General features: G+C 44.0%; 2 protein-coding genes and 2 non-coding genes across 4 annotated transcripts; 3 read left to right on the top strand and 1 right to left on the bottom strand.

Moving 5' to 3' along the window:
• Positions 1 to 4,694: 4,694 nt before the first annotated feature.
• Positions 4,695 to 4,765, top strand: TRNAG-GCC (transfer RNA glycine (anticodon GCC)). Its single transcript has one exon. It is a non-coding gene; the product is annotated as a tRNA-Gly (tRNA).
• A 364-nt stretch (positions 4,766 to 5,129) lies between these two features.
• TRNAM-CAU (transfer RNA methionine (anticodon CAU)) lies at positions 5,130 to 5,201 on the top strand. The gene has a single exon. It is a non-coding gene; the product is annotated as a tRNA-Met (tRNA).
• A 3,978-nt stretch (positions 5,202 to 9,179) lies between these two features.
• Positions 9,180 to 12,056, bottom strand: LOC101439908 (histone H2B type 2-E). Its single transcript, XM_004481842.3, has 2 exons — positions 11,659 to 12,056; positions 9,180 to 9,471 (listed from the first exon to the last, which is right to left on the bottom strand). The coding sequence occupies exons 1-2, from the start codon at positions 12,033 to 12,035 to the stop codon at positions 9,375 to 9,377; spliced, it is 474 nt and encodes a 157-aa protein (XP_004481899.2). The 5' UTR covers positions 12,036 to 12,056; the 3' UTR covers positions 9,180 to 9,374.
• Positions 12,057 to 12,328: 272 nt separating this feature from the next.
• Positions 12,329 to 12,791, top strand: LOC101440342 (histone H2A type 1). The gene has a single exon (XM_004481843.5). It carries the CDS (start codon positions 12,343 to 12,345, stop codon positions 12,733 to 12,735), a length of 393 nt encoding a protein of 130 aa, XP_004481900.1. The 5' UTR covers positions 12,329 to 12,342; the 3' UTR covers positions 12,736 to 12,791.
• The last annotated feature ends 7,528 nt before the right edge of the window (positions 12,792 to 20,319 follow it).

Below are 20,319 nucleotides of genomic sequence, written 5' to 3'. Positions count from 1 at the left end.
AAACTAAGGTTTATTATGCAAACATTTCCTCTGTCCCTATCATTCTTTTTTTTTTTTTAGCAGTAACCTTTCTTTCCTATCATTCTTAATTTCCAGGCCTAGTAGACAGAGTTCTAAGCTAAATTCACATTTCCCTGTTTCATTGCCCCTTGCTCTTCCCCTGAAACTCTCTCAAAGAGAAGGCCTTGGCAGTGGGGGGGAATGGTAAATTAAGGAGCCTAGGCAAATCTTTTTCTCCCTTGTTAAAAAGTTACTTGGTTTAAAAGTTACTAAACTTTAACAGGCCAATTTTATTAATGTGGTTATCCAGGTCTAATTAGAATTAACATGGAACTGAACAGAGAACATTAATGTTAAGTCTTTTACTATTATTCCTTGTTTTTTCTAAATAATATAGCAAAACTATACAAATGAAACTGTAAAAAGACATTTTGTGCTAGCAGATTTGTTGAAATACTTTTAAAAAACCTTAATGTTCCTTAAAACAGGAATATGTGATTTTTTATAACAAGGATTAATGGCACATATAGGTACTACACTGTTTTCAAGCAAAACAGTAATATACACAATTTAAATTCTATATAAATTTTGAAACTTACAAAGCCATTTTGTGTTTACAGTTATGTTGAATCCTTTGTAATTAAGTATATATATAAATTTAATTTATACAAAGCCGAGAGTGAAGTTTTTTCCTTAAATGAATTACTTTTATTTATGAAGACATAATAAGCATTTAAAATATGTATTTTAAATTATACTTGTGCTGAAAATAAAAGAAACAGATTCAAAAGGTGGTGCAGAGCAAGCTTACTGAGCTAAAATTACATTGATGCAGGAGCAGCACCAAAAGAGGTTTCTGCTGGAAGGGGTGAGCTGGGGGAGCAGCTTATATGGCTGCTTGAGACAAAGGGAAGGTGTGGGAATGGGGAGGGGTAAAGGGCATGATTTATGGTTACTATGGGGGCGACAGGGGCTGTTGGGGTAGGGTGACCTAGAGGATGTTGGTGTAAGATTGTGGTCCTTTGGTGAAGATCAGCAGACCTTGCTGGAGTCAGCTTGAAATCCTTATTACAGTTCTTCCTCCCAGACTGAGGCAGGAGTCTTTATTAACATCGCAAAGGATTATTGGTATGTCAGCCTGCTTCATTTAGCCTGTTTCTTCTTTATAATCCCCTGGATAAAATGGAAGCTCAAGCAAATCAAGATGGTTAATAAAATCATTTATCATTCCAATTTCACATAAGAAACTCATTCAACCTTATAAATCTGAAATTTACATACTTTTTTCCTTCATTATTATTCCTTTTTCTTTCCTTTTTTTTTCTTTTCGTTCTTTGCATACATTTTAAAGGAAAAGGAAAAAGGAACTTAACAATTATAGGTTCTCTAAAGTAAATGTGAAGAGAGATGGGAAGAAGGAGGAAGTTTCTTCCTTCTGTTCAACAGGGAGAATTAAGTCCTTTATCATGATTATAAATTTGCATTTGCCCTTACAGGAGAAAGGAGCTGTCTTTCAGTCTTTCAAGGAGATGGGACCAAGGGGACTGGACCAGCATGAGGATGTACCCCTCTGGTGCAAAGACAAAAGCCAGGGCCTGCTGTGCCGAGTGGCTTTAGCGTGGATTTCTGAACCAATCACTGCCCCAAATGTGGTTCGCAAAGTGTGGCCTCACCGAGGAACCTGCTACAAATATAAACTTCTCAGGCCTTACCCTGACCTACTGAATCAGAGCTCCCGGCCACAAGCCCTGTAGGTGATTCGGTTGCACACTGAAGTTTGAGGACCGCCGGTTCCAACTCTATGGACAGTGCTGGAATCTGAGCTGCTGGCAACTTGAGGAGGCAAACGGCAAATGCTGAGGAGTCAGCCGAAGTTCCGCTGGTTTACACCGCCTCGCCAAGGGGTGCACATCCATCCGTTCATTCAGCAAATAAATGTATCGCGAGCATCTAGCGTGGGCTTAGTTTTAGAAGCTGTGAACGAAACAGTCACGAATGAAAGGGCAAAAATTCCTTTCTTTGTCAACCTGGTAGGTAGAAAATAAATTTTAAGCTATGCCAGAAGGAACTAACTGCTCTGAAGGAAAACACAAGTAGAAAGGGGGCAGGGTATGTGTTTTAGAGAGGGTGCCGTTCTCTCCAGTAGAGCCACCAGGAAGGCCTCCGTGATAAGATGATATGTGAGCGACAAATTAGCTACACAGAGTAGGAGGCTGAAGAAGGCCAGAGACCTTAGGGAATATCTTGGGAAGAGTTTTACGGGCATAGGAAAGAGAAATTGCCAAAGCCTGTGCTTGGAGGGCTCGGAAGACCAGCAAAGAAACCTGAAGGGTTGGGGAGCAGCACACCCGGCTTAGAGGAGGAGCACACGCCGTGTGGAGTGGGGAGCGAGGTGTGTGGGAAGGTGTCACGCGGATCTTCCAAGCTCTGGTGGGGTTTTAAAGCGTACACATTATCAGCCCCTTTGGGCCACCTGCACTCAGCAAGCTAGTGGGCCTTTATGAAAGAGATGCTGCCGGTCCTGGGGAGGGCAAGGGCAGGAGTGAACGAGGACGACGGTTCCTGATGAAGGCTGCCCTCCAGGTTAAGAGAGGGCAAGCAGAGACTCAGAAGCTGTGACCTGTGGGAGCAGGGACTCGTCCCAGGCCCCAGCCCTGAAATCCAATGCCAGCATGTATATGCCCAGGCGGCCAGGCTGTGGATCTGGGCTCGCTGCCCCCCATGCTCAGAGACCAACACCGTGGCATTGGTTTTGTGAGAAAAGAGTTTTATTGCAAGGTAGACCTACAAGGAGACAGGGGACAATGTTCAAATCTGTCTTCCTGATCCAGAGCTTAGGGAGATTTCATGGCAACTGGAGGAGGGGAGGTCTGATTTGTTCTACGTTGATTGGGTAAGTAGAAAATAGTCCATATCTGGCAGAGTAGACTTTTGGCTGAATCTTCTTTATGAATACACCTCTGGCATTTAATTTGCTTCTCACATTTCTCTGTCCTGGTAGTTTTGGTTCCTGATGTTTCTGCACCTGCCCGAGTTATAGAACTTGTGTTTTAGCTTGGCTGCCTGCAAAACGAGCTCAGGACACTTGGTTAGATAAGAAGCTCTTGTGAAACTACTCATAGCCAACCCAGTCTCAGGTCCAGCTCTTCATCTGTCCTCACCACATATTCAGAACTATTAAGGACAGATGGTCCCAAGCTTCAGATCAGCATCCTTGGCACTGAACGGCCAACAACAAACCCAACGAATCACTTTTATTGATACAGATTAATAAAGCATACAATCCATACAAAGTGAACAATCAATGGTATTTGGTATAATCACATAGTTGTGCACTCATTACTTCAATCATTATTAGAGTATTTTCGTTATTTCAATAATAATAGTAAAAAACAACAAACAAGAGATTCATCTACTCTCAATCTCTCTATGCTGCCCATACTTGTACATAGCTGCTATTTCTGGCTATACTTGCATATTTATTTATTTTAAAGCAGTTTTATTGATATTCACATACCACACAATCTATCCAAAGTGTATAATCAATGGCTTTTAGAATAATCACAATGTTGTGCATTCATCACCACACAAAAAAATTTTAGATCAGTTTCATTACTCCAAAAAAAACTTCACACCCTTACAATAGTGAATTTTTAAAGACATGTTTATCTTCTGTTTGGGGCCCTTTTTTTTTTGTACTCAAGAGATGACCAGCAAACTCACTTAAAAAGAAAAGGATTTTAAGGAAAAAATTGTGTTTCACCAAAAACCTATAGCAGGCTCTTCTGTCTCATCTGATTTTGATTCTTAGGGAGCCATTTTACAACTCTGTAAATTGTAGAATTGTAGATACTGATAACAACGCAAAGTAGCTCCTGCCCATAAACGTGCACGTTCATTCTGTCTGGTGATCGGACATCCTCCTCCCCAACGGCCCTCACCCGCTCCCGTGGAGAACTTTGTCCCCACGTACACGTTCATTTCAATATTCCCGATCTAGAAATGCATCCGTTCTTTCGATTCTTCTTTGAGCTGCAGTAATATCTCAAAGAATGAAATAAAATCGACTAACACGGGTTCCTTTTTATACCTGCCTGAGGGTCATGATTTTATCTTTTACTGAAAATTACCTTTCCAGGAGACCTCGGTGCTGGATTCCACTAGCGCCCCCTTCTCAGCCACAGCACCCGAAGCGGGAGGCCAGCCCGGGGAAGTCTAGACCCCGGCCTCTCCCTCTCTCTAGGGTGACGAGCAGGGCGCAAGGTCCCGCCTCCCGCCCACTGGGTCCGGGGTTCCTGCCCCCCTCCCCTTCCCCTCCCCTTCCCCTCCCCCATCTCCCCCCCCTCCCCCATCTCCCCCCCTCCCCCGCCACGCTTCCCGCTGGGGTCCACGTAGGCGCGGAGCTCTCCCGTCGTCCCCAAACACCCCCCACCCCTAAAAGCGGGGAGGCAGGCGTCCTCCTCGCCCCCGGGAGTCCCTGGAGAGCCCGGGCTGGGGCGGCGCCGACAGGAGGCGGCCAGAGCCCGCCGGGGCAGCCTCTGAGCGGCGGTGGAGGAGGAGCAGGCGAGCGTCTGTCGATAAGAACGAAGAGCGGCCTGAGCGGCCTGAACGCCCTTTCGAAAGAAACACGTCAGCCCCCTGCAGCAGAAAGCGAAATCCATTTCTAGACTTAGCAGCGGCCTTTGCAAGCGGAGGCATTGGTGGTTCAGTGGTAGAATTCTCGCCTGCCACGCGGGAGGCCCGGGTTCGATTCCCGGCCAATGCACGAGTGTTTTTATTTTTTTTAATTTCAAATGGGACAGGAGTCCTCCGTTTCTAAAGCTAATTCGCCAGGTGCATTATTTCAGTTTATCAATAACTTTCTTTGGCTATAAAATAGAGATAGGCAAGTGCCACTGCCATGTTGTAGTAAGCTGAGGAGAGGGTGGTTTTCGGTACAAACGTGGGTTTTGTCAGCGTTCAAAATATCTAGGATCTTTGTACTTTGAATTCATTCTTTTATTTAAGCCTGTGGAGAATCAAATAGCTTTTGGGGAAATTTGACTTTCTTTTCTTTGGTAAAGGAAGGGAACGTTTAGGGATCACCATAGTCATAAAAGTATAACTTTAGAAAATGTTTTTATAGGCGGAGCAGAGTGGCGCAGCGGAAGCGTGCTGGGCCCATAACCCAGAGGTCGATGGATCGAAACCATCCTCTGCTAAGCTTTGTTTTTTCTTCCCCCAAAATTACATGTGACAAAACTTATATTTTACCTTCTACTCACCAAGCAAAGCGTATGCAATGTACGTAAAGAGCACTCACCTCCCCAGAAAATGGTGAGAACAAAGTAACTCACAAATCAGAGCAGACTCCAATTAAGAAATGTGAAAAGTTCTAACTCATACAGCTAAGAATTAATTTAAAACCTAACGTTTGAAAGGCCTCCATCTCTGCTCACTACTATTTTGTAAAGGAGAATACAAATTGAGAGTTCAAAGAGACTATATATCTAATTTCAGTTTTAGAGATGCAGTTAATAGTTGGGAGTACTTAGAATTGCACTTCTCCCAACCATCTCTCCTTCAGTCTCAGTTTTCCTCCTCAGTGCTAATCACTATGCAGCATATTGTGTATTTTAATTATTCATTTAATATTGTTTTACCCCATGAAACATAATTTCTGGAGTGCAGAAATTTTTTCCCTGTTTTATCATTGCAGCTGCTTGTAGCACCCAGAACATGGCCTGGCACATTTTAGCATTAATGACTTTGTATATATTAATTAGTAATTTCTAATTCACCAAACACCAGTATTGACATTCTATTGTGCTTTCTTTAGCCTTTTGAGAAAGTAAAGAACAGGACAAAAATGACCACAGAGAATTCACCTACTATTTACTACAAATCTCTTTTACATTAAAAATACACTGGCATAAAACTGAAGAACTTTCCCACACCATCTCCAGTCCTATTACCCCATTTCCCAGAACAACTCCATCGTCAGTTTCATGTGCCTTTCTCCCCTTCCTTTTTCACTTGTGCCCATATCTATGCCCTTGGAATACAAATTCTATCAGAGGTGGAATTTAATACCTGGTTCTCAGTAACAAGCTTCCTAGTCTCACAGACCACATGGAGGCACATGCGATTTAACTAAAAGAAGAAAATTGAAAAGAATTTTGGAATGTTCTCTTCTATTTTTCTCCTGGGTCCTATTTAAGAAATAGATTTATCTGGATGTTGTGAAGATATATAGAACACCTTCTCAAAGTGGTGAATTTAGTTTACTTCCTATTTTTCTACAAGGTGCTAATTCTGCTCTCTATAGAAAGAATTTCCTTTGAAAATGTATAAAAATGAAAAGGTAAGAACTGTATTAAAATAGTCATTTTGAAAAAAAAGAATTGTCATTGCGAAAAGAACCAGCCATGATGGGGCCTAAAAGCACACTGCACACTACAGCTTTTTCCAAGATCGAGATACTACATTGGTTAGCGAAAGCTTCATGCTACCCACGTGGAGGAGATTTATTTTCAGAACTGTGTTTACTGGAAGACCTTGGAGATCACTTTTAGTTTAGGAAAAGGAGACCAGGAAGAAGAGACAACTCAGTAAATGACACGGAAAGTGGTGGCAGTGGGAATGGGTCAAACTTAATCATTGTGATTCCTCAAAAGATTAGTCTTCATGTGTTCACTTTAGAGCTTTGGATTTCCGAACCTCAGAAGTTCCTCAAGAGGCCCGGGAACTCCTTGTGTGGGGGAACATTCCTCCCGCAGAGAGTGGAGTGAAGTCTGGAGGGGTCAAGGGGACAGCAACTAGCAGACCTTTGTCCCCCACCTTCCTTTCCACACTCAGCACCAGGAATCATTTGCATTTCATGAATTTTCTACAACTTAAATTCTGTCTCTGCAGAGCTGTAAAACGTCTTCACGGATGGAAGGCCATCAAAGGTGCAGGTGCCCGCAGATCAGGCAATCTTGCAAGCCCCCAGCCCCAGCACCCAGGGAACCACTGAGAGGACACCCTGGGATCTGTTGTCCACTTCCAAGTTTTTGGTCATTTTTTCTGACTACTCTACACATTTTGTTAGTAATCTTCTCCTTCCCTTTAAATTCTACACGCCAAGTGTAGAAGAAAAACGGCACTCCCTGGTACATGGAAACATGATAGCAGGCAGAAAATTTCTTGGGAAGCTTTCCCAATGGAGGGGTCTGAAAAATAGACTTCAACCCCCCACTGGCACGGCGGGGGACTGAAGAGAGACTGCAGCCTCCCTCTGCAGAGGCGGTCATGAATTTATACAGTTCTTCTGCAGGCAGGAAAATGCTTAGTCAGTGGGAGGGGGTTGAAGCTTGGGTAACACCCGAGGGCCCATAGGGATGGCCAGGGGGCGGTGGGCTAGGGACAATGAATTCTAGGGGTGCCGCAGGGGTTGGTGGTGACGTGTGGCTCCTCTGTCTACTGTGAGGAAATGAGCTGTATCTGAGCCTGTAGGCTCTGGATGGGGGGCTCTTCTATGTCACTGTTAACCATTGTCAACCTTGTCATCAGTTGATCATTACACACCTTGTAAGGCAGAAACCTCCAACACCAAGTTTTCAGTCTGTAAGGAATATTTTTATCTCTAGGTGCTAACTAGTGGAATTCCAGCACCTAGCCTTGAAATCACAGGCTCTTCCAAGCACTGGGGAGAGAAATCGTCTTCCTTGCAGCTGCAGAGAAACAGATTCTGTCAGGCATCATATAATAGACCTGGCCAGTGATATTTCTGAAGGATTTTCAAAGTCACCCAGAATTCAGAGATTGTTTCTGTGACCTGTAAAAGTCATCCTTCATTTCTAAAATTCTGCACTTCTAATGGGTTGTCTTTTTTTTTAATGTGCTGTACTAGTTATAGACCAATGATATTGGTCCGACTTTGAATAAAGTTCCAATTGAGCTTTGTTAGCCACGTGGGGACTGCCTCGTCCTACGCAGAGGAGAGAGCAGGCCTGAGTTTAAGGGAAGGGGTGTTTTTATAGCTTTTCAGGAGGGTAGGGGGGTTACTAGCAAGCAGGCACAGAAGCGGAACACTGCGGTTAGCTATTTTTTTTTCCTTTTTTTTCCTTTTAGAAAAGCCCCTTCTTGTGAGTAGCCCCATGTTATTTATTGACACTCTCCTTGGAGGCTGCCCTAAGGTATTTACACTCTTTTTAGGTGCAGCCCTAAGTTGTTTACACTCTTCTTACGAGCAGTTCTAAGTTATTTATCTGAGGGCACTTGCAATTCCTATTTCCTAATGTAGTCCTATTCCTATTTTCCCAATGTGGCCTTACCCTTACACTGGTAGTAAGATGCAAACCAACATCTCCTCCCCCCACCCAACATCTTAATCTTTGTGATATTACTTCATTAAGCCAGAGAACAACTGGTTCTTCCTACTTCTCCCATTTGCATGAAAGTAAAGTAAAAAAAAAGTAAAATAAGATCAGTGATTCACTGGATAGAGAGATAGCTGATTTAAACAGAATTTCAAAGTCTGTGTCTTTAAATTTACTGTAGGAAATTAGGGGCTGAAACAGAAAAGTTGTGTTCAGGAAATAAGGAAACAAGGGTGGGCCTTTTGCTGGAGGGAGAACAGCTAGGAAAAGAGCCTGAACTTCCGCTTAAGATTCTTGTGGCCTCCCGACCTTCTTTCTTTTTTTCATTGTAAGGTAGGAGAGGTGGGAGCAATCACTCCCTAAAGAAAAAGGAGGAAATTGTACAGTTGGGATCAAAGAAAATTAGGTAGATGAAACAGAAACATAAGACAGAGGAACATAATTAGAAAGGAATAGGTTTATCTACCCAGAGAACAGTTCAGTCCATATTAAACCGCAATCAACAGCCCTAAACACCTTTCAAAACCTTTACCTTGCTGCTGGTAGCGAGCTATGAGAATTTTTAACTTTTTTTTTTTTGGTTCTCTACTTATTCGTTTAGTCAGCCGTCAATTCACTGTGTGCACAACCCTGTGCTATGCCTTCAGGGGCCACGAGAGGAATAGGTTTTTTTCATCCTAGGGGTTAAGAATGTGGCCCGTCTGGTCCAGGCCTTGGTGGCAGAGAGAGTGGCACGGACAGCCCTGGCAATGGGCACAGAAGACTCTTCATGGCCAGAGATTACCTGTGAGTAAGAGATTGATGAGCCTGCAGCCGTTTTTTAAGTCTGCATCAGGTTAAACATTTTTTATTATTAGTTGCCTAGATCGAAAATTTAGAATATTTCACTTAAAAATGCATCTCCTCTTGAAAAGTCAGAAGACTTGCTGTCCCTGGGCATGTATCCCCCGAGGCAGCAAGCAGCTGTAGCCGCATTGTTCAGGATTTGTGCTCTTCCCTTCTCCACAGTCCCCCCGGGTCCAGAGTGGCCTGTCAGCAGGCATTTATGAACCTTGCTTGTATTGTGGTTTTTCTTATAGCAGACATAAGAGGACAGTGAAATAGGTGGTGGTCCACATCCATATCAAACCTGGAAAAGATAAAATGTAGCATCAGAAATCTATATTTTGAGAAAAAATAGCAAAGAATACATTTCTCTGTGGACGTGGACCGTGCTTTCTACTATCCGCAGTGTTTGTCTTGTGCTCTTTAAGTTAAGAATATTACAACTGCCCCAACAGCCAGTTTAACCTAAATGTAGACATTTTGTGACACAGAACTTGGAAAACCAAGTTAGGATCAAGCATGGAAAATGGCCGTTAATGGCTTTACTAGTATGTTTGGACTTGGTTAGGCAGTACTGGTTGGGCACCTGCTAAAGGAGGACTGAGAAATATTTGAAAGGAAAAGAAAAAGTCTGCTTGCAACGAGGGCTACAGAGTCAGACTTCAGAGAAAAACAAACAAAAAAAGCACAAATATTTTTTTAAAAAGAATATGCAAAATGATCAAGGTTACCAAGTTCACACTGGTTTCTTTATGATGGAAAAACTGCGAATTACGTCAGTATTGTATTCTTAAAAGTCATCACATATCTTCAAACTGCATCCTTGCCAAAATCATTGTCTTTGTCAGAGTTCACGTTCACAGGTAGCATTCAAGTGTTTATTATTTTGAGGAGCACGGCCCTATTAATTTTTTTATTTGGGGGTGCAAAATACTTCGGTTATTTACTTTGGACCGCTCTGAGCAGGCCAGGAAGCTCGAGTACAGCACTGCTAGCTCTCCGTTTCCTCGTACACGCGCACGCATGCAGCGTTAGAGGGACACAGGATGGCAAGCCTTCCCCAACCCGGGGTAGTCTAAAGGTGGGGTGAGGAAGCGCTTACATTGGGCCAGAGGAGCACGAAGCCTTGGCGCTGTGCGTCCGCCTTTCCGTCACCAGGTGGCGGGAGAGGGCACCAGTCACCCCGACCCACTCCGAGGACAGCGGGTCCTCAAATGATGCCTCAAGACGCGGGAAAAATCGAACCCGGCAAGGAGCAAAGAAAAATAGGAGAGAACGAATGCGCCGCCGACGGGTACAGGGGTACCCCGCTCCGCCCCCACCCCCAAGGCCCCGAGCCTCGCTGACCCCGCGGAGGGGCTGCGGAAGAGGACCTCAGTCCAGGCCAGTGCCCCGCAGCTGGCCTGTCGCCCTGGCCTCGGGGTGGGTCCTGTGCCAGGGATAGGACTGTTCCTCCGACTTAGGAAGCCCCTACCCAACTCTAAGAAAAGGGACCCGAGAGAAAAGGTCGAAGCCTGGCGTGCGAGTGGGGGTAGGGGGTCTTTATTTTCCTGCTGGTGGAAACTGGATTTGCAGGGCCAGTTACTGCAGGGGGGACGGCGGGCGGCGAAGGATGCTAGAGCTCCGACGAGCCGGGAGAAGGTGCGCAGGGGGGACGGCGGGCGGCGAAGGATGCTAGAGCTCCGACGAGCCGGGAGAAGGTGCGCGCTGCTGAGAGCGGGGCAGCGAAGGCTATAATTAATGCGACACCTATCACCCACTCGTCCCCGGTGTTCCCGGCCAGCCCACGCTTTTCCCACTTCCTAACGGTGGCTTTTTCGGGGGTCGGCTGCCCCTCGGCAGACGAGGTGCTGTAGGAGTCCGAGCCTTCCGAGGCGCAGCCCGCAAGCAGCCGCCTGGCCGCGGGGGGCGGGCCCCTAAGGCGGCCGCCGCGAGCCGCGGACCCGGGGCTCGGCACCTCATCCCCAGATGCCCCGGCCCCGGTGGCTCTCGTCGCGCTTTAACGGAGTTACATTTCAGCTCCGCGAGGGTGGGCAGGGCTGATGCTTGTGTGCACTGAGCGTGTAGGAGACGGAGAGGAGCGCGGCAACGCGTCCGATTTCAATATAAAACCCGAAACCGTTAGGTCACAGCTTCCTGTCGGGCGCAGAGCCGGCGTGGCTCCCGCACACAGGGTGGCCGAGTGCGGCCGCTGGCGGGCTTTTCAAAGGCCGGGGCCCAATCAGCGGCAAGGGCCGTTACTGGCATAAATTTGGGGCCCAGAAGTTAACTGTTTACTTTCCAACTGCGCACAACTGTAAACCACAAAGTGTCAGAGAATTCGTGCGCGGAGAGCGCTTTGCACCCAACCCCTCCCCGTTGGCTCCCCCGCCCGCACTAGCCCCAACTCCCCAAAAGGGACTACAGGACGGGCAAAGTGCTCAGCTATTTCTCGGAACTGTGGGTGGCTCTGAAAAGAGCCTTTGAGTTGTAGGCAGCGGCGAGCGCTCACTTGGAGCTGGTGTACTTGGTGACGGCCTTGGTGCCCTCGGACACGGCGTGCTTGGCCAGCTCCCCGGGCAGCAGCAGGCGCACGGCCGTCTGGATCTCCCGCGACGTGATGGTCGAGCGCTTGTTGTAATGCGCCAGGCGCGACGCCTCGCCCGCGATGCGCTCGAAGATGTCGTTGACGAACGAGTTCATGATGCCCATGGCCTTGGACGAGATGCCGGTGTCGGGGTGCACCTGCTTGAGCACCTTGTACACGTAGATGGAGTAGCTCTCCTTGCGGCTGCGCTTGCGCTTCTTGCCGTCCTTCTTCTGCGCCTTGGTCACCGCCTTCTTAGAGCCCTTCTTCGGGGCGGGCGCTGACTTCGCTGGCTCAGGCATGGCTGCGAAAAGCTCACGGAAACAGCAAGCGAATTGCGAGCGGCGGGCCAGGTGTCGCCCTTATATAGAAACTCTTATGCAAATGAAGTGCAGTTAAAGCCCTATCTGATTGGTTGTTATTAAGATAAACTCAGTAGCCTGTTTGGCCCAATCAGAACAAAGTAGCTGCAACCTTGCATTTCCATTGGTTAAGATAAAGCTACAATTCCAACCAATGACACGTGTTCTTTTTCGCGCCCAATAGTGGCTATAAGAAGCGCCGCTTCCATTTTCAGCCTGGCAGTTTGGCACTTCATTCCGTTTCGTCATGTCCGGACGCGGCAAGCAGGGCGGCAAGGCGCGCGCCAAGGCCAAGACGCGCTCGTCCCGGGCCGGCCTGCAGTTCCCCGTGGGCCGCGTGCACCGCCTGCTGCGCAAGGGCAACTACGCCGAGCGGGTCGGCGCCGGCGCCCCGGTCTACCTGGCCGCCGTGCTCGAGTACCTCACGGCCGAGATCCTCGAGCTGGCGGGCAACGCGGCCCGCGACAACAAGAAGACGCGCATCATCCCGCGCCACCTGCAGCTGGCCATCCGCAACGACGAGGAGCTCAACAAGCTGCTCGGCAAGGTCACCATCGCGCAGGGCGGCGTGCTGCCCAACATCCAGGCCGTGCTGCTGCCCAAGAAGACCGAGAGCCACCACAAGGCCAAGGGCAAGTGAGCGTCTCGGCAGCGCACCACTCCGTCCAAACCAAAGGCTCTTTTCAGAGCCACCCACCGCTTCCGTGGAAGAACTGAGCACTTTAAATGCTTAATGAGCATTAGAGAAGTTAATTGTCCCAACACGTAGCTTGTTAATTATAAGAATTATCTCCCATGTTAATCCACTCCACGAAACACCATGCTGGGTCACTACTTCTGGTGACTTAACTTGGTTCAAGGGAAGTTTTAGTTGTATATTTAAGCCAACGTTGTCGGTTTTCCCCCCCAATAGTAGATGGTTGATTTAAAGTGCAAAAAAGTATCTGTTGTAGCCCAAAAGCTCTTTTAAGAGCTATGCACATTTACTGGAAAAGACATCCTTGTAAATATTTCCATCACTCCACGCGTGCTGATTAAGCACAAAGTTTAGATTTAAAAAGAATATGAAAAGTGGTTGCTTCAGGTAGGGCTGTTATGTAGGTATGCACTTGGAAGGTCACCTCTCGTCTACGAGCTTTATAGGGAGACGATCTTTTTTTCCCCTTCAATTCACTTAGTAATGAATAAGATTTTAAGGAATCAATTTTTGTGCGGCCAGACATTGACTTCCAAACCATTGTTCCATTTTTAAAAATGTTCACCCCTTCCCAGTAGAACATCTTTTAAAAAAACACATTTTTGCCATTCATGTTATAGTTTTTTTTCCTGTATTTATTACCCAATTTGATTGTTAAAGGAAAATGATATTTTGGGGGCCTTGAAATTGTTCTGTATGATATTGCAATGATGGATGCATTATGTATTTTGTCAAAACCTATAAAATTGTACAGTGCAACGTGTAAACTATAATTAAAATATAGGCCATGGTTAGTAGCAAAGCTTCAATATTTTTTAATCAATTGTAACAAATGTGCCACACTAATGAAAGATGTTATTGATAGGGGGAAATGTAAGAGGAGGAAGGAAGGGGTAGGGTATATGGGAATCCCCTATATTTTTATGTAATTTTTCTGTAATCTAAAACTTTTTAAAAAATAAAATTTAAAAAGAAGAAGAAAATTATCAGTAAGGTGAGAACTGTGAAACCTAATTAGGGCTCAGCTATTTGATAAACAGGAATTCTTGGTAAAGGAGTTTGGTGTTAATACAGCATTTTGGGGAAATTTCTACCCATCCAAGGTACTGGTCTCTAATGGTAAGATATACTTGTTAAATAAGCCATTCCAAATTTTATTTTTATTCTGTGAATTTCCTTTTTCCAGGTCCCACACAAATTTAGAGTAATAATCAATTTGATGACAGGATATTTTGGATGCCATTTTCCTTAACTGTAAAATGATTCTTTGTCATTTTCCTCAAGGGATTGTTTTAAAAGTTAACTGTAATATACGGGGAGCTCTGTGGTTGAAGGCTGGCTTCCCACATCCGAGGTCCATGGTTCAAAAAAAAAAAAAGGTAGTATATGAAAGTGCCTTAGAAACAGTGCCCCAGAAACATATTAGGTGTTTAATCATCTAATTTCATCGCTGCATCTTGGTTTGTTATGCCCTTCATAGAACTGGGGAAATACACCAAGTCCTCTGATTTGGATCTGATCAGGGTGTCACTTGTCTTTGAGTGAGAATAGGGAAACAAGCCAATGTAATTAGTTACATAATCATATGATTTTAATGATGTCACTTCTGCTAATGGCCAATGTTATTTCTTTGATGATGATTTCTGTTAGTTTCTGTTTCAAAAGGTGCAATTTCCAACCTTGTCTTCCAATTCTGGGTACCACCCATGCCACCCTCACCCCACAATGGCAGAAGCCCTGCAAAGATATGAAACAGTAGAGCAAACACAATCACAAAGAATGTGCTGTAAATAAAGCTTAGGGACATTTCCTCTCCACCATGGGATCCTCTGCCAGAAGCCCTTCCCATTGATGGTTCTCATTATGAACAATTGTAAAGTTTTTAAAAATTGAGCTTTATATGTCTCTGTCAGTAACAATAAGGTTTTCCCAAAATCTCTGGGCAATGTCAGAAATGTCTGAGATAGAAAGTACCCATTTCTATATATTCCATTAAATTTTTCATCCACATAATAGCTTGAAAGTTTTATAGGAACAATTGATTGTTCTGTGTAAGAAAATATGCCTTGAGTATATTAGTTCGTTTCCTATCTTAAAGAAAAAATTCCGATTTTAAATAGAGACACTTGAATGGCAGAAAAATATGTGAACATATTGGATGATTCAAAAAAATTTTTTATATGTATCCAGTACATTTAATTGAAAATGACTGTTTTTATTCAACTGTGTTTTCTTTTTAGTTTTTAATTGTTTATAGTTTCAATTATATTAAATGTACAAAATAAAAACAAAGAAAAATACATGAACTATTCAACATCGTTAGTTATCTGAGAGAGGCAAATGACAACAAGATACCGCATACCACCGATCAGTGGGCAAATCAGAAAATGTATATAGCCAAATATTGGATGGGAGGTGGGGAAACTTACACTTTCAGGTATTGAAGGTAATTTTGTTCCAGACATTTTGGAGAACCATCTGATTTATTTAATAAAATAATAAAATTGGGTGCTTATAACCTATGGCCCAGCCCTGCTGTGCCCGGGCCTATGCCCCACGGAAACTCTCTTACAGCTCCGTAAGAAGATGTTCAAGGCTGGTTTAGGTAGCAGGAAGGTGAGCTGTCTTAGAGGAATGAGTAAATAAAGAATAGTGCACACTAGGAAAAGCTCTCTTTTGAATTCAAGATGCAAATTAATTGCTAAAACCAGAGCTGCACCCGAGAGTCGGTCTGAGCCCTACTGCCGCTTGGTCCCACCTGGGCAAGCCTATGCCAAATCTTCAACAGAATTATCTAGCTTTACTTCTAAATAACCTGGAATAACCTCCAAAACCAAGTCTGAGTACCTTTTAAAGAGCATGACTGGCAGAGCACCAGTCTCTTGTTAAGGGGTGCAAGTTAGAAACCGTGTTCCTAGCCTCTGCCCCTGTTCTGAAGCTTGGCAAGCGAGGCAGTGGGCCCCTACACCACAGACCCTCACCTGCATCTTCATCTTCACTCATATTCTCTCAACATCCCACCCTTGAGATGCTGACGAGGCGAGATGCGTTGAGTGAAAGGGAATCAGAGAGTTTCTAGTGACTATTGTTTGATACGTCTCAGGCATGAACGTTACCCAAATTAGAAGAGAATGTATTTATAACCTTGGGAGGGAAATTTAAAGCAATCACGGTCACAATGCGGCAAGAAATTGCAAAAATTCAGTGTAGGGCATTTGGTAGAACAAGGAGAGGGCAGTAGGTATGAAACGTTTTGTACATTGGGGAGCACATTTGGGTTTTGAGGGAGTTTCAGGAAGAGATAACTGGTTTCTCTAATAAACGGGTCTGCAAATCAGGTTTCAAGCCATGAGCAGACAAATAATGCCTAGTGAGCCTCAGGAAAGAGGGTGTGGTAAGACTGAGGGTGAGATCAGGGAGGATAAAAGGATCCTGCATCTTCATGGCTCTTTACTTGATCTTAATGACCCACGGAGGCTTTAGACCAGGGGTTCTTGACCTTTTCTGTTCCACGGACCCCTTTGCCAGTCAGGTGAAAAACACAGACCCCTTACTAAGTCCACATTTTATGGTGTCTTATTTAATAAATATGTCGCACTTGCACCAACACGTTCCCACAAGAATAATGATTTTTTTTGAACTTCAAATCAAACTCTCAGACCCCTTGCTAAGAACCCCTGTTTTAGAAGCCTCAGGCTGCTTAAGGATGAGAGCAGAGGTGGTGATTGTTATGCAATAGAACATGGGAAGATAGAAAGCTCCATACTTCCATGTCTCATATTTAAGGTTCTGACCTGGTGAAAAGCCAATATATGTGAAAGTGTAAGAAACTCTGGAGCAGAAGAAGGGATTGAACGATAAGTTCATGGGGGAAGAAGAGACCCTGATGTGTTGGTGTTTTAGATGACTGCAAATGTGTTTATATGTGAGTGTGTGTGTGTATGTAAGGAAACTAATTCTGAATAAAGAACAAAGAAAGGACAATAAAAGATGTAAAATCCAACCTACCAGCCAACTCCAAAGATCTAAGCAAAGCAAACTTGGGTGTTGAGGAGATAGCTATCTGGCATATCAAACTGAAAATATAGTCATATTGAAAAGGATCAAGTCCAACCCTCTGAACTTAGAATATTAAGAAAATGAGAAACTGAAATGATCAATGATTTTACCAACCATCTTGATTTGCCTGACCTTCCATTTTATCCAGGGGATTATAAAGAAGAAATGGAGTTTAACTGAAGCAGGTGACATATCAATAATCCTTTGTGGCCCTGACAAAACGCCTTGCCCCAGCTTGGGAGAAAAAAACTGCAACAAAGAGTTCAAGCTGACACCAGCAAAGTGTGCAAATCATCACCACAATCTTACATTAACACCCTGCTTGCTAATTACCAAACTGGGCCTCAAGGACACCCTGCCCAAACAGCTCCCAAAGCACTCATAGTAACCGTAAACCATGACAGCTTTATCCCTCCGTATTCCCCGCACATCCCTTTGTTTCACACAGCCACAGAAGCTGCTCGTCCTTCGAGCAGAAACCTCTTTTGGTTAATACAACTTTAGTTCAATAAATTTGCTCTGCACCGCCCCCCCCCTTAAGGCTGTTTATTTTATTTTCAGCACAACAATGCTAACTAGACAAGTGTGGGTCCGCACACAACCCAAGAAAATTGGAAAGTAAATAGGCCTCATCTATTCCTTGACTCAGGGCAAGGGGGATTCATGAAACTTAAAACACTTTTCAGCATTTCTCTTGGGAAAGGCTCTTTCTCCAAATGTGAGGGGAAAAAAAATGCCTCAAATTTTTTGAGGTATTTTTAATTACCTAATTAATCAAAAAGGGTTAATTGGTCAACTCCTGTCAATTCACACTATTATTTGCTGTGGAAGACAAAAAGGAGGCATTAAAAGAATACTCAGTTTAAATGAAGCAAGATTGTCAAAGTATTTTGAATTAAGAAATCTGAAGAGTCCTTGTATTTGCTTCCTCCAAGCAGGTGGGAGAAGAGAATTTTACCAAATTATCTGATTTAACAAAGAGAACTCATAAGTATTTACATCTTTGAAAAACATAGATGACAATGAAAATATTATCCCTTGGACAAAGCATTGCCAGGGCAACCATGCCAAATTACAGACATTTCAGAGTATGTTATTATAACAGATTTAAGAACTAACAAATGATTATGATTACTGAATTGTTACATAGATGCTTTTTCTACTCTGCAAGTATATTATAGAATAGCTAAAAATTAATGAACAAAATACTGCAACGGGCTAGATTGGCCTCACCCTCAATCATGGTTACTCTAGACTGGCTTCACCCTTGTGTATAGTTGCTATGGAGATGGCTGTCCTAAACTAGTCTCTCCCTGTTAATGGTTACACCAAACTAGTTATATAAACTGATGCTTGGGAAAAGAGAAGGGAGTTTATGGGCTGGAGAAGGCTGTCAAAATTTCAAGGGGAAAACAATCATACCTGAAGACAAGCAGGAGCAGAAGGAGTGAAGCAAAGAGGGGCCGTGGTGGTCCGTGGCTGGGCTCGTTTGCTCGGCTTGGCAGAAGACAGAGAAACCAAACTAGGCTAGCAAGGAAAAGCGGATTTATTCACCAGCAGGAGACCAGAGATATGCAGTCTCAAATCAACCTTCTCAAACTGCAGACATTCGAATATTTCTTACTTATTGGGAAGTTAATGGATAATTGGGGCAACGCTGGACACAGGTTCCTTCACTAATAACCATCAGGGGTTGAACATGGAGGAGTGGGTACTGAACCAGGGTGAGTTACAAGGTTATAGTCATTATCACAGATCAAGATCCTGGCATAAAAGTTGGAAACAACTCAGGAGTCCATCAACCAATGAATGGATAAACAAACTGTGGTGTGTTCACATGGCGGAATATTATGCAGCTGTAAGGAGAAATGAAGTCATAAAGCATTTGACAACATGGGTGAACCTGGAGGACATTATGCTGAGCCAAGCAAGCCAGGCACAGAAGGACAAATACTTTATGATTGCATTTCTATGAACCAAATATATTGTGTAACATAATGCACAATTCAGAAAAAAAATTATATGTACTCAGCACATTTAATTGAGAAATGTATGTTTTTATTCAACTGCATTTTCTTTTTAAGTTATTGTTCATATTTTCAATTATTAAATATAAAAAATAAAGTTAAAAAAAAAGATCCTGGGATACGAATGTACAGAGTACAGGGCATTCATAAGGCAGATCAAAATTCTCAGATAGGAAAGAACAGAGTAGAGGTCAGTCACGAGGTTTCCAAATGGATATTAAACAGTAGGGGGGAGGGTTTATACAAAAGGGAGAGGCTAAGTTTTGCATAACCATAAACAGGGATGAGACCTGCTTAGAATGACCGTCATAACAGCAGGTCTAGCTTACGTCCAACCAGTTTCAGCAATTTCAGGTATTAATCTTTTGCTATTTAAAAACACAATAATATAAAGGCATCTATATAACCATTGATTACAAAGTTTCAGTACAATACCTGGGTTTTTCTAGTACTATGATTTTCCCGATTAAATATACATCTCCAATCTTGGGAATTTGGGCGTCATTTGATCTACCTACTTCCTGCTGAGATGGGGCATTGTTAAAGGGTTTTCTGGTGAGAGGTGAGATCCATACAATGGAGATACTGTTGACTGGGCATTCCTTTTTCTGGGATATTGGCCTGGAGAGCCCGTGTGCTACAAAGAGTTCAGTAGCCTGCAATCGCTTAAACATACAAAGTTGTGATCAGTTTTAAGATAACTTACTCATGAGGCAGGGGATGTTGTGTAGGGACAGAAGATCAAGGAGCAAAATGAAGGGAGCTCTGCTGGTATTTAGTGGGGTTTGTTTATGAGGAAAACCCAAAAGTTTAGGTTAGCCAGGCTCCAGATAATCCCTGCCACGAGGAGAGAGACTAGCACAAGAAAACAAGGCCAGCAAGGGTGTCAAGTTAAGTAGGTTGGGGTCTCCCAGGGCATCAGGATGTTTCCTGAAAGGTCATTCAGAGTTGCACCCGAAGATCTAACATGGTGGAGAGTGGTTAAATCAAGACTAGTATGTGTGCTACCTGTATACACATTTTTAAGAAACGGCCTTCCACAGATCATTTCATAAGAACTTAAGCCACGTCCTCTTTGGGGGGCAGTTCTTATTCTTAGCAGGGCAATGGGCAAGGCTTTACTCGCTCGGGTGAGTCTCTATACAAATAAACCGGCATGAGAGGAACCTCCGGCTTTATTTTTCCTGGGATAAAGTCATCCTTTATATCTCCATTCTGAATTTTATTTGTAAATTCAAGGACCGGGGTTTCTGTGTGCAGATGATTTCCTGGTTCAGCAGAGAGGAGGGAGTGTTGATTTTCCAAAGGGAGATCACAGCGGCCCTTATGCCCGCTGACTGACTCTCTGGTGAAAGGGAAGGTATAAGCTGTCCTCCTCAAACAACCTGCAAAACTGTGTTATGGGGATGACGGAAAAAAGAAAAAGAAAAACCAACCCTCT

The sequence above is a fragment of the Dasypus novemcinctus genome, chromosome 22, assembly GCF_030445035.2.
Source record: "Dasypus novemcinctus isolate mDasNov1 chromosome 22, mDasNov1.1.hap2, whole genome shotgun sequence".
NCBI classification, from domain to species: Eukaryota; Metazoa; Chordata; class Mammalia; order Cingulata; family Dasypodidae; genus Dasypus; species Dasypus novemcinctus.
Note: the sequence above shows the minus strand (reverse complement) of the source record. Positions and strands in the feature narration are given on the sequence as shown.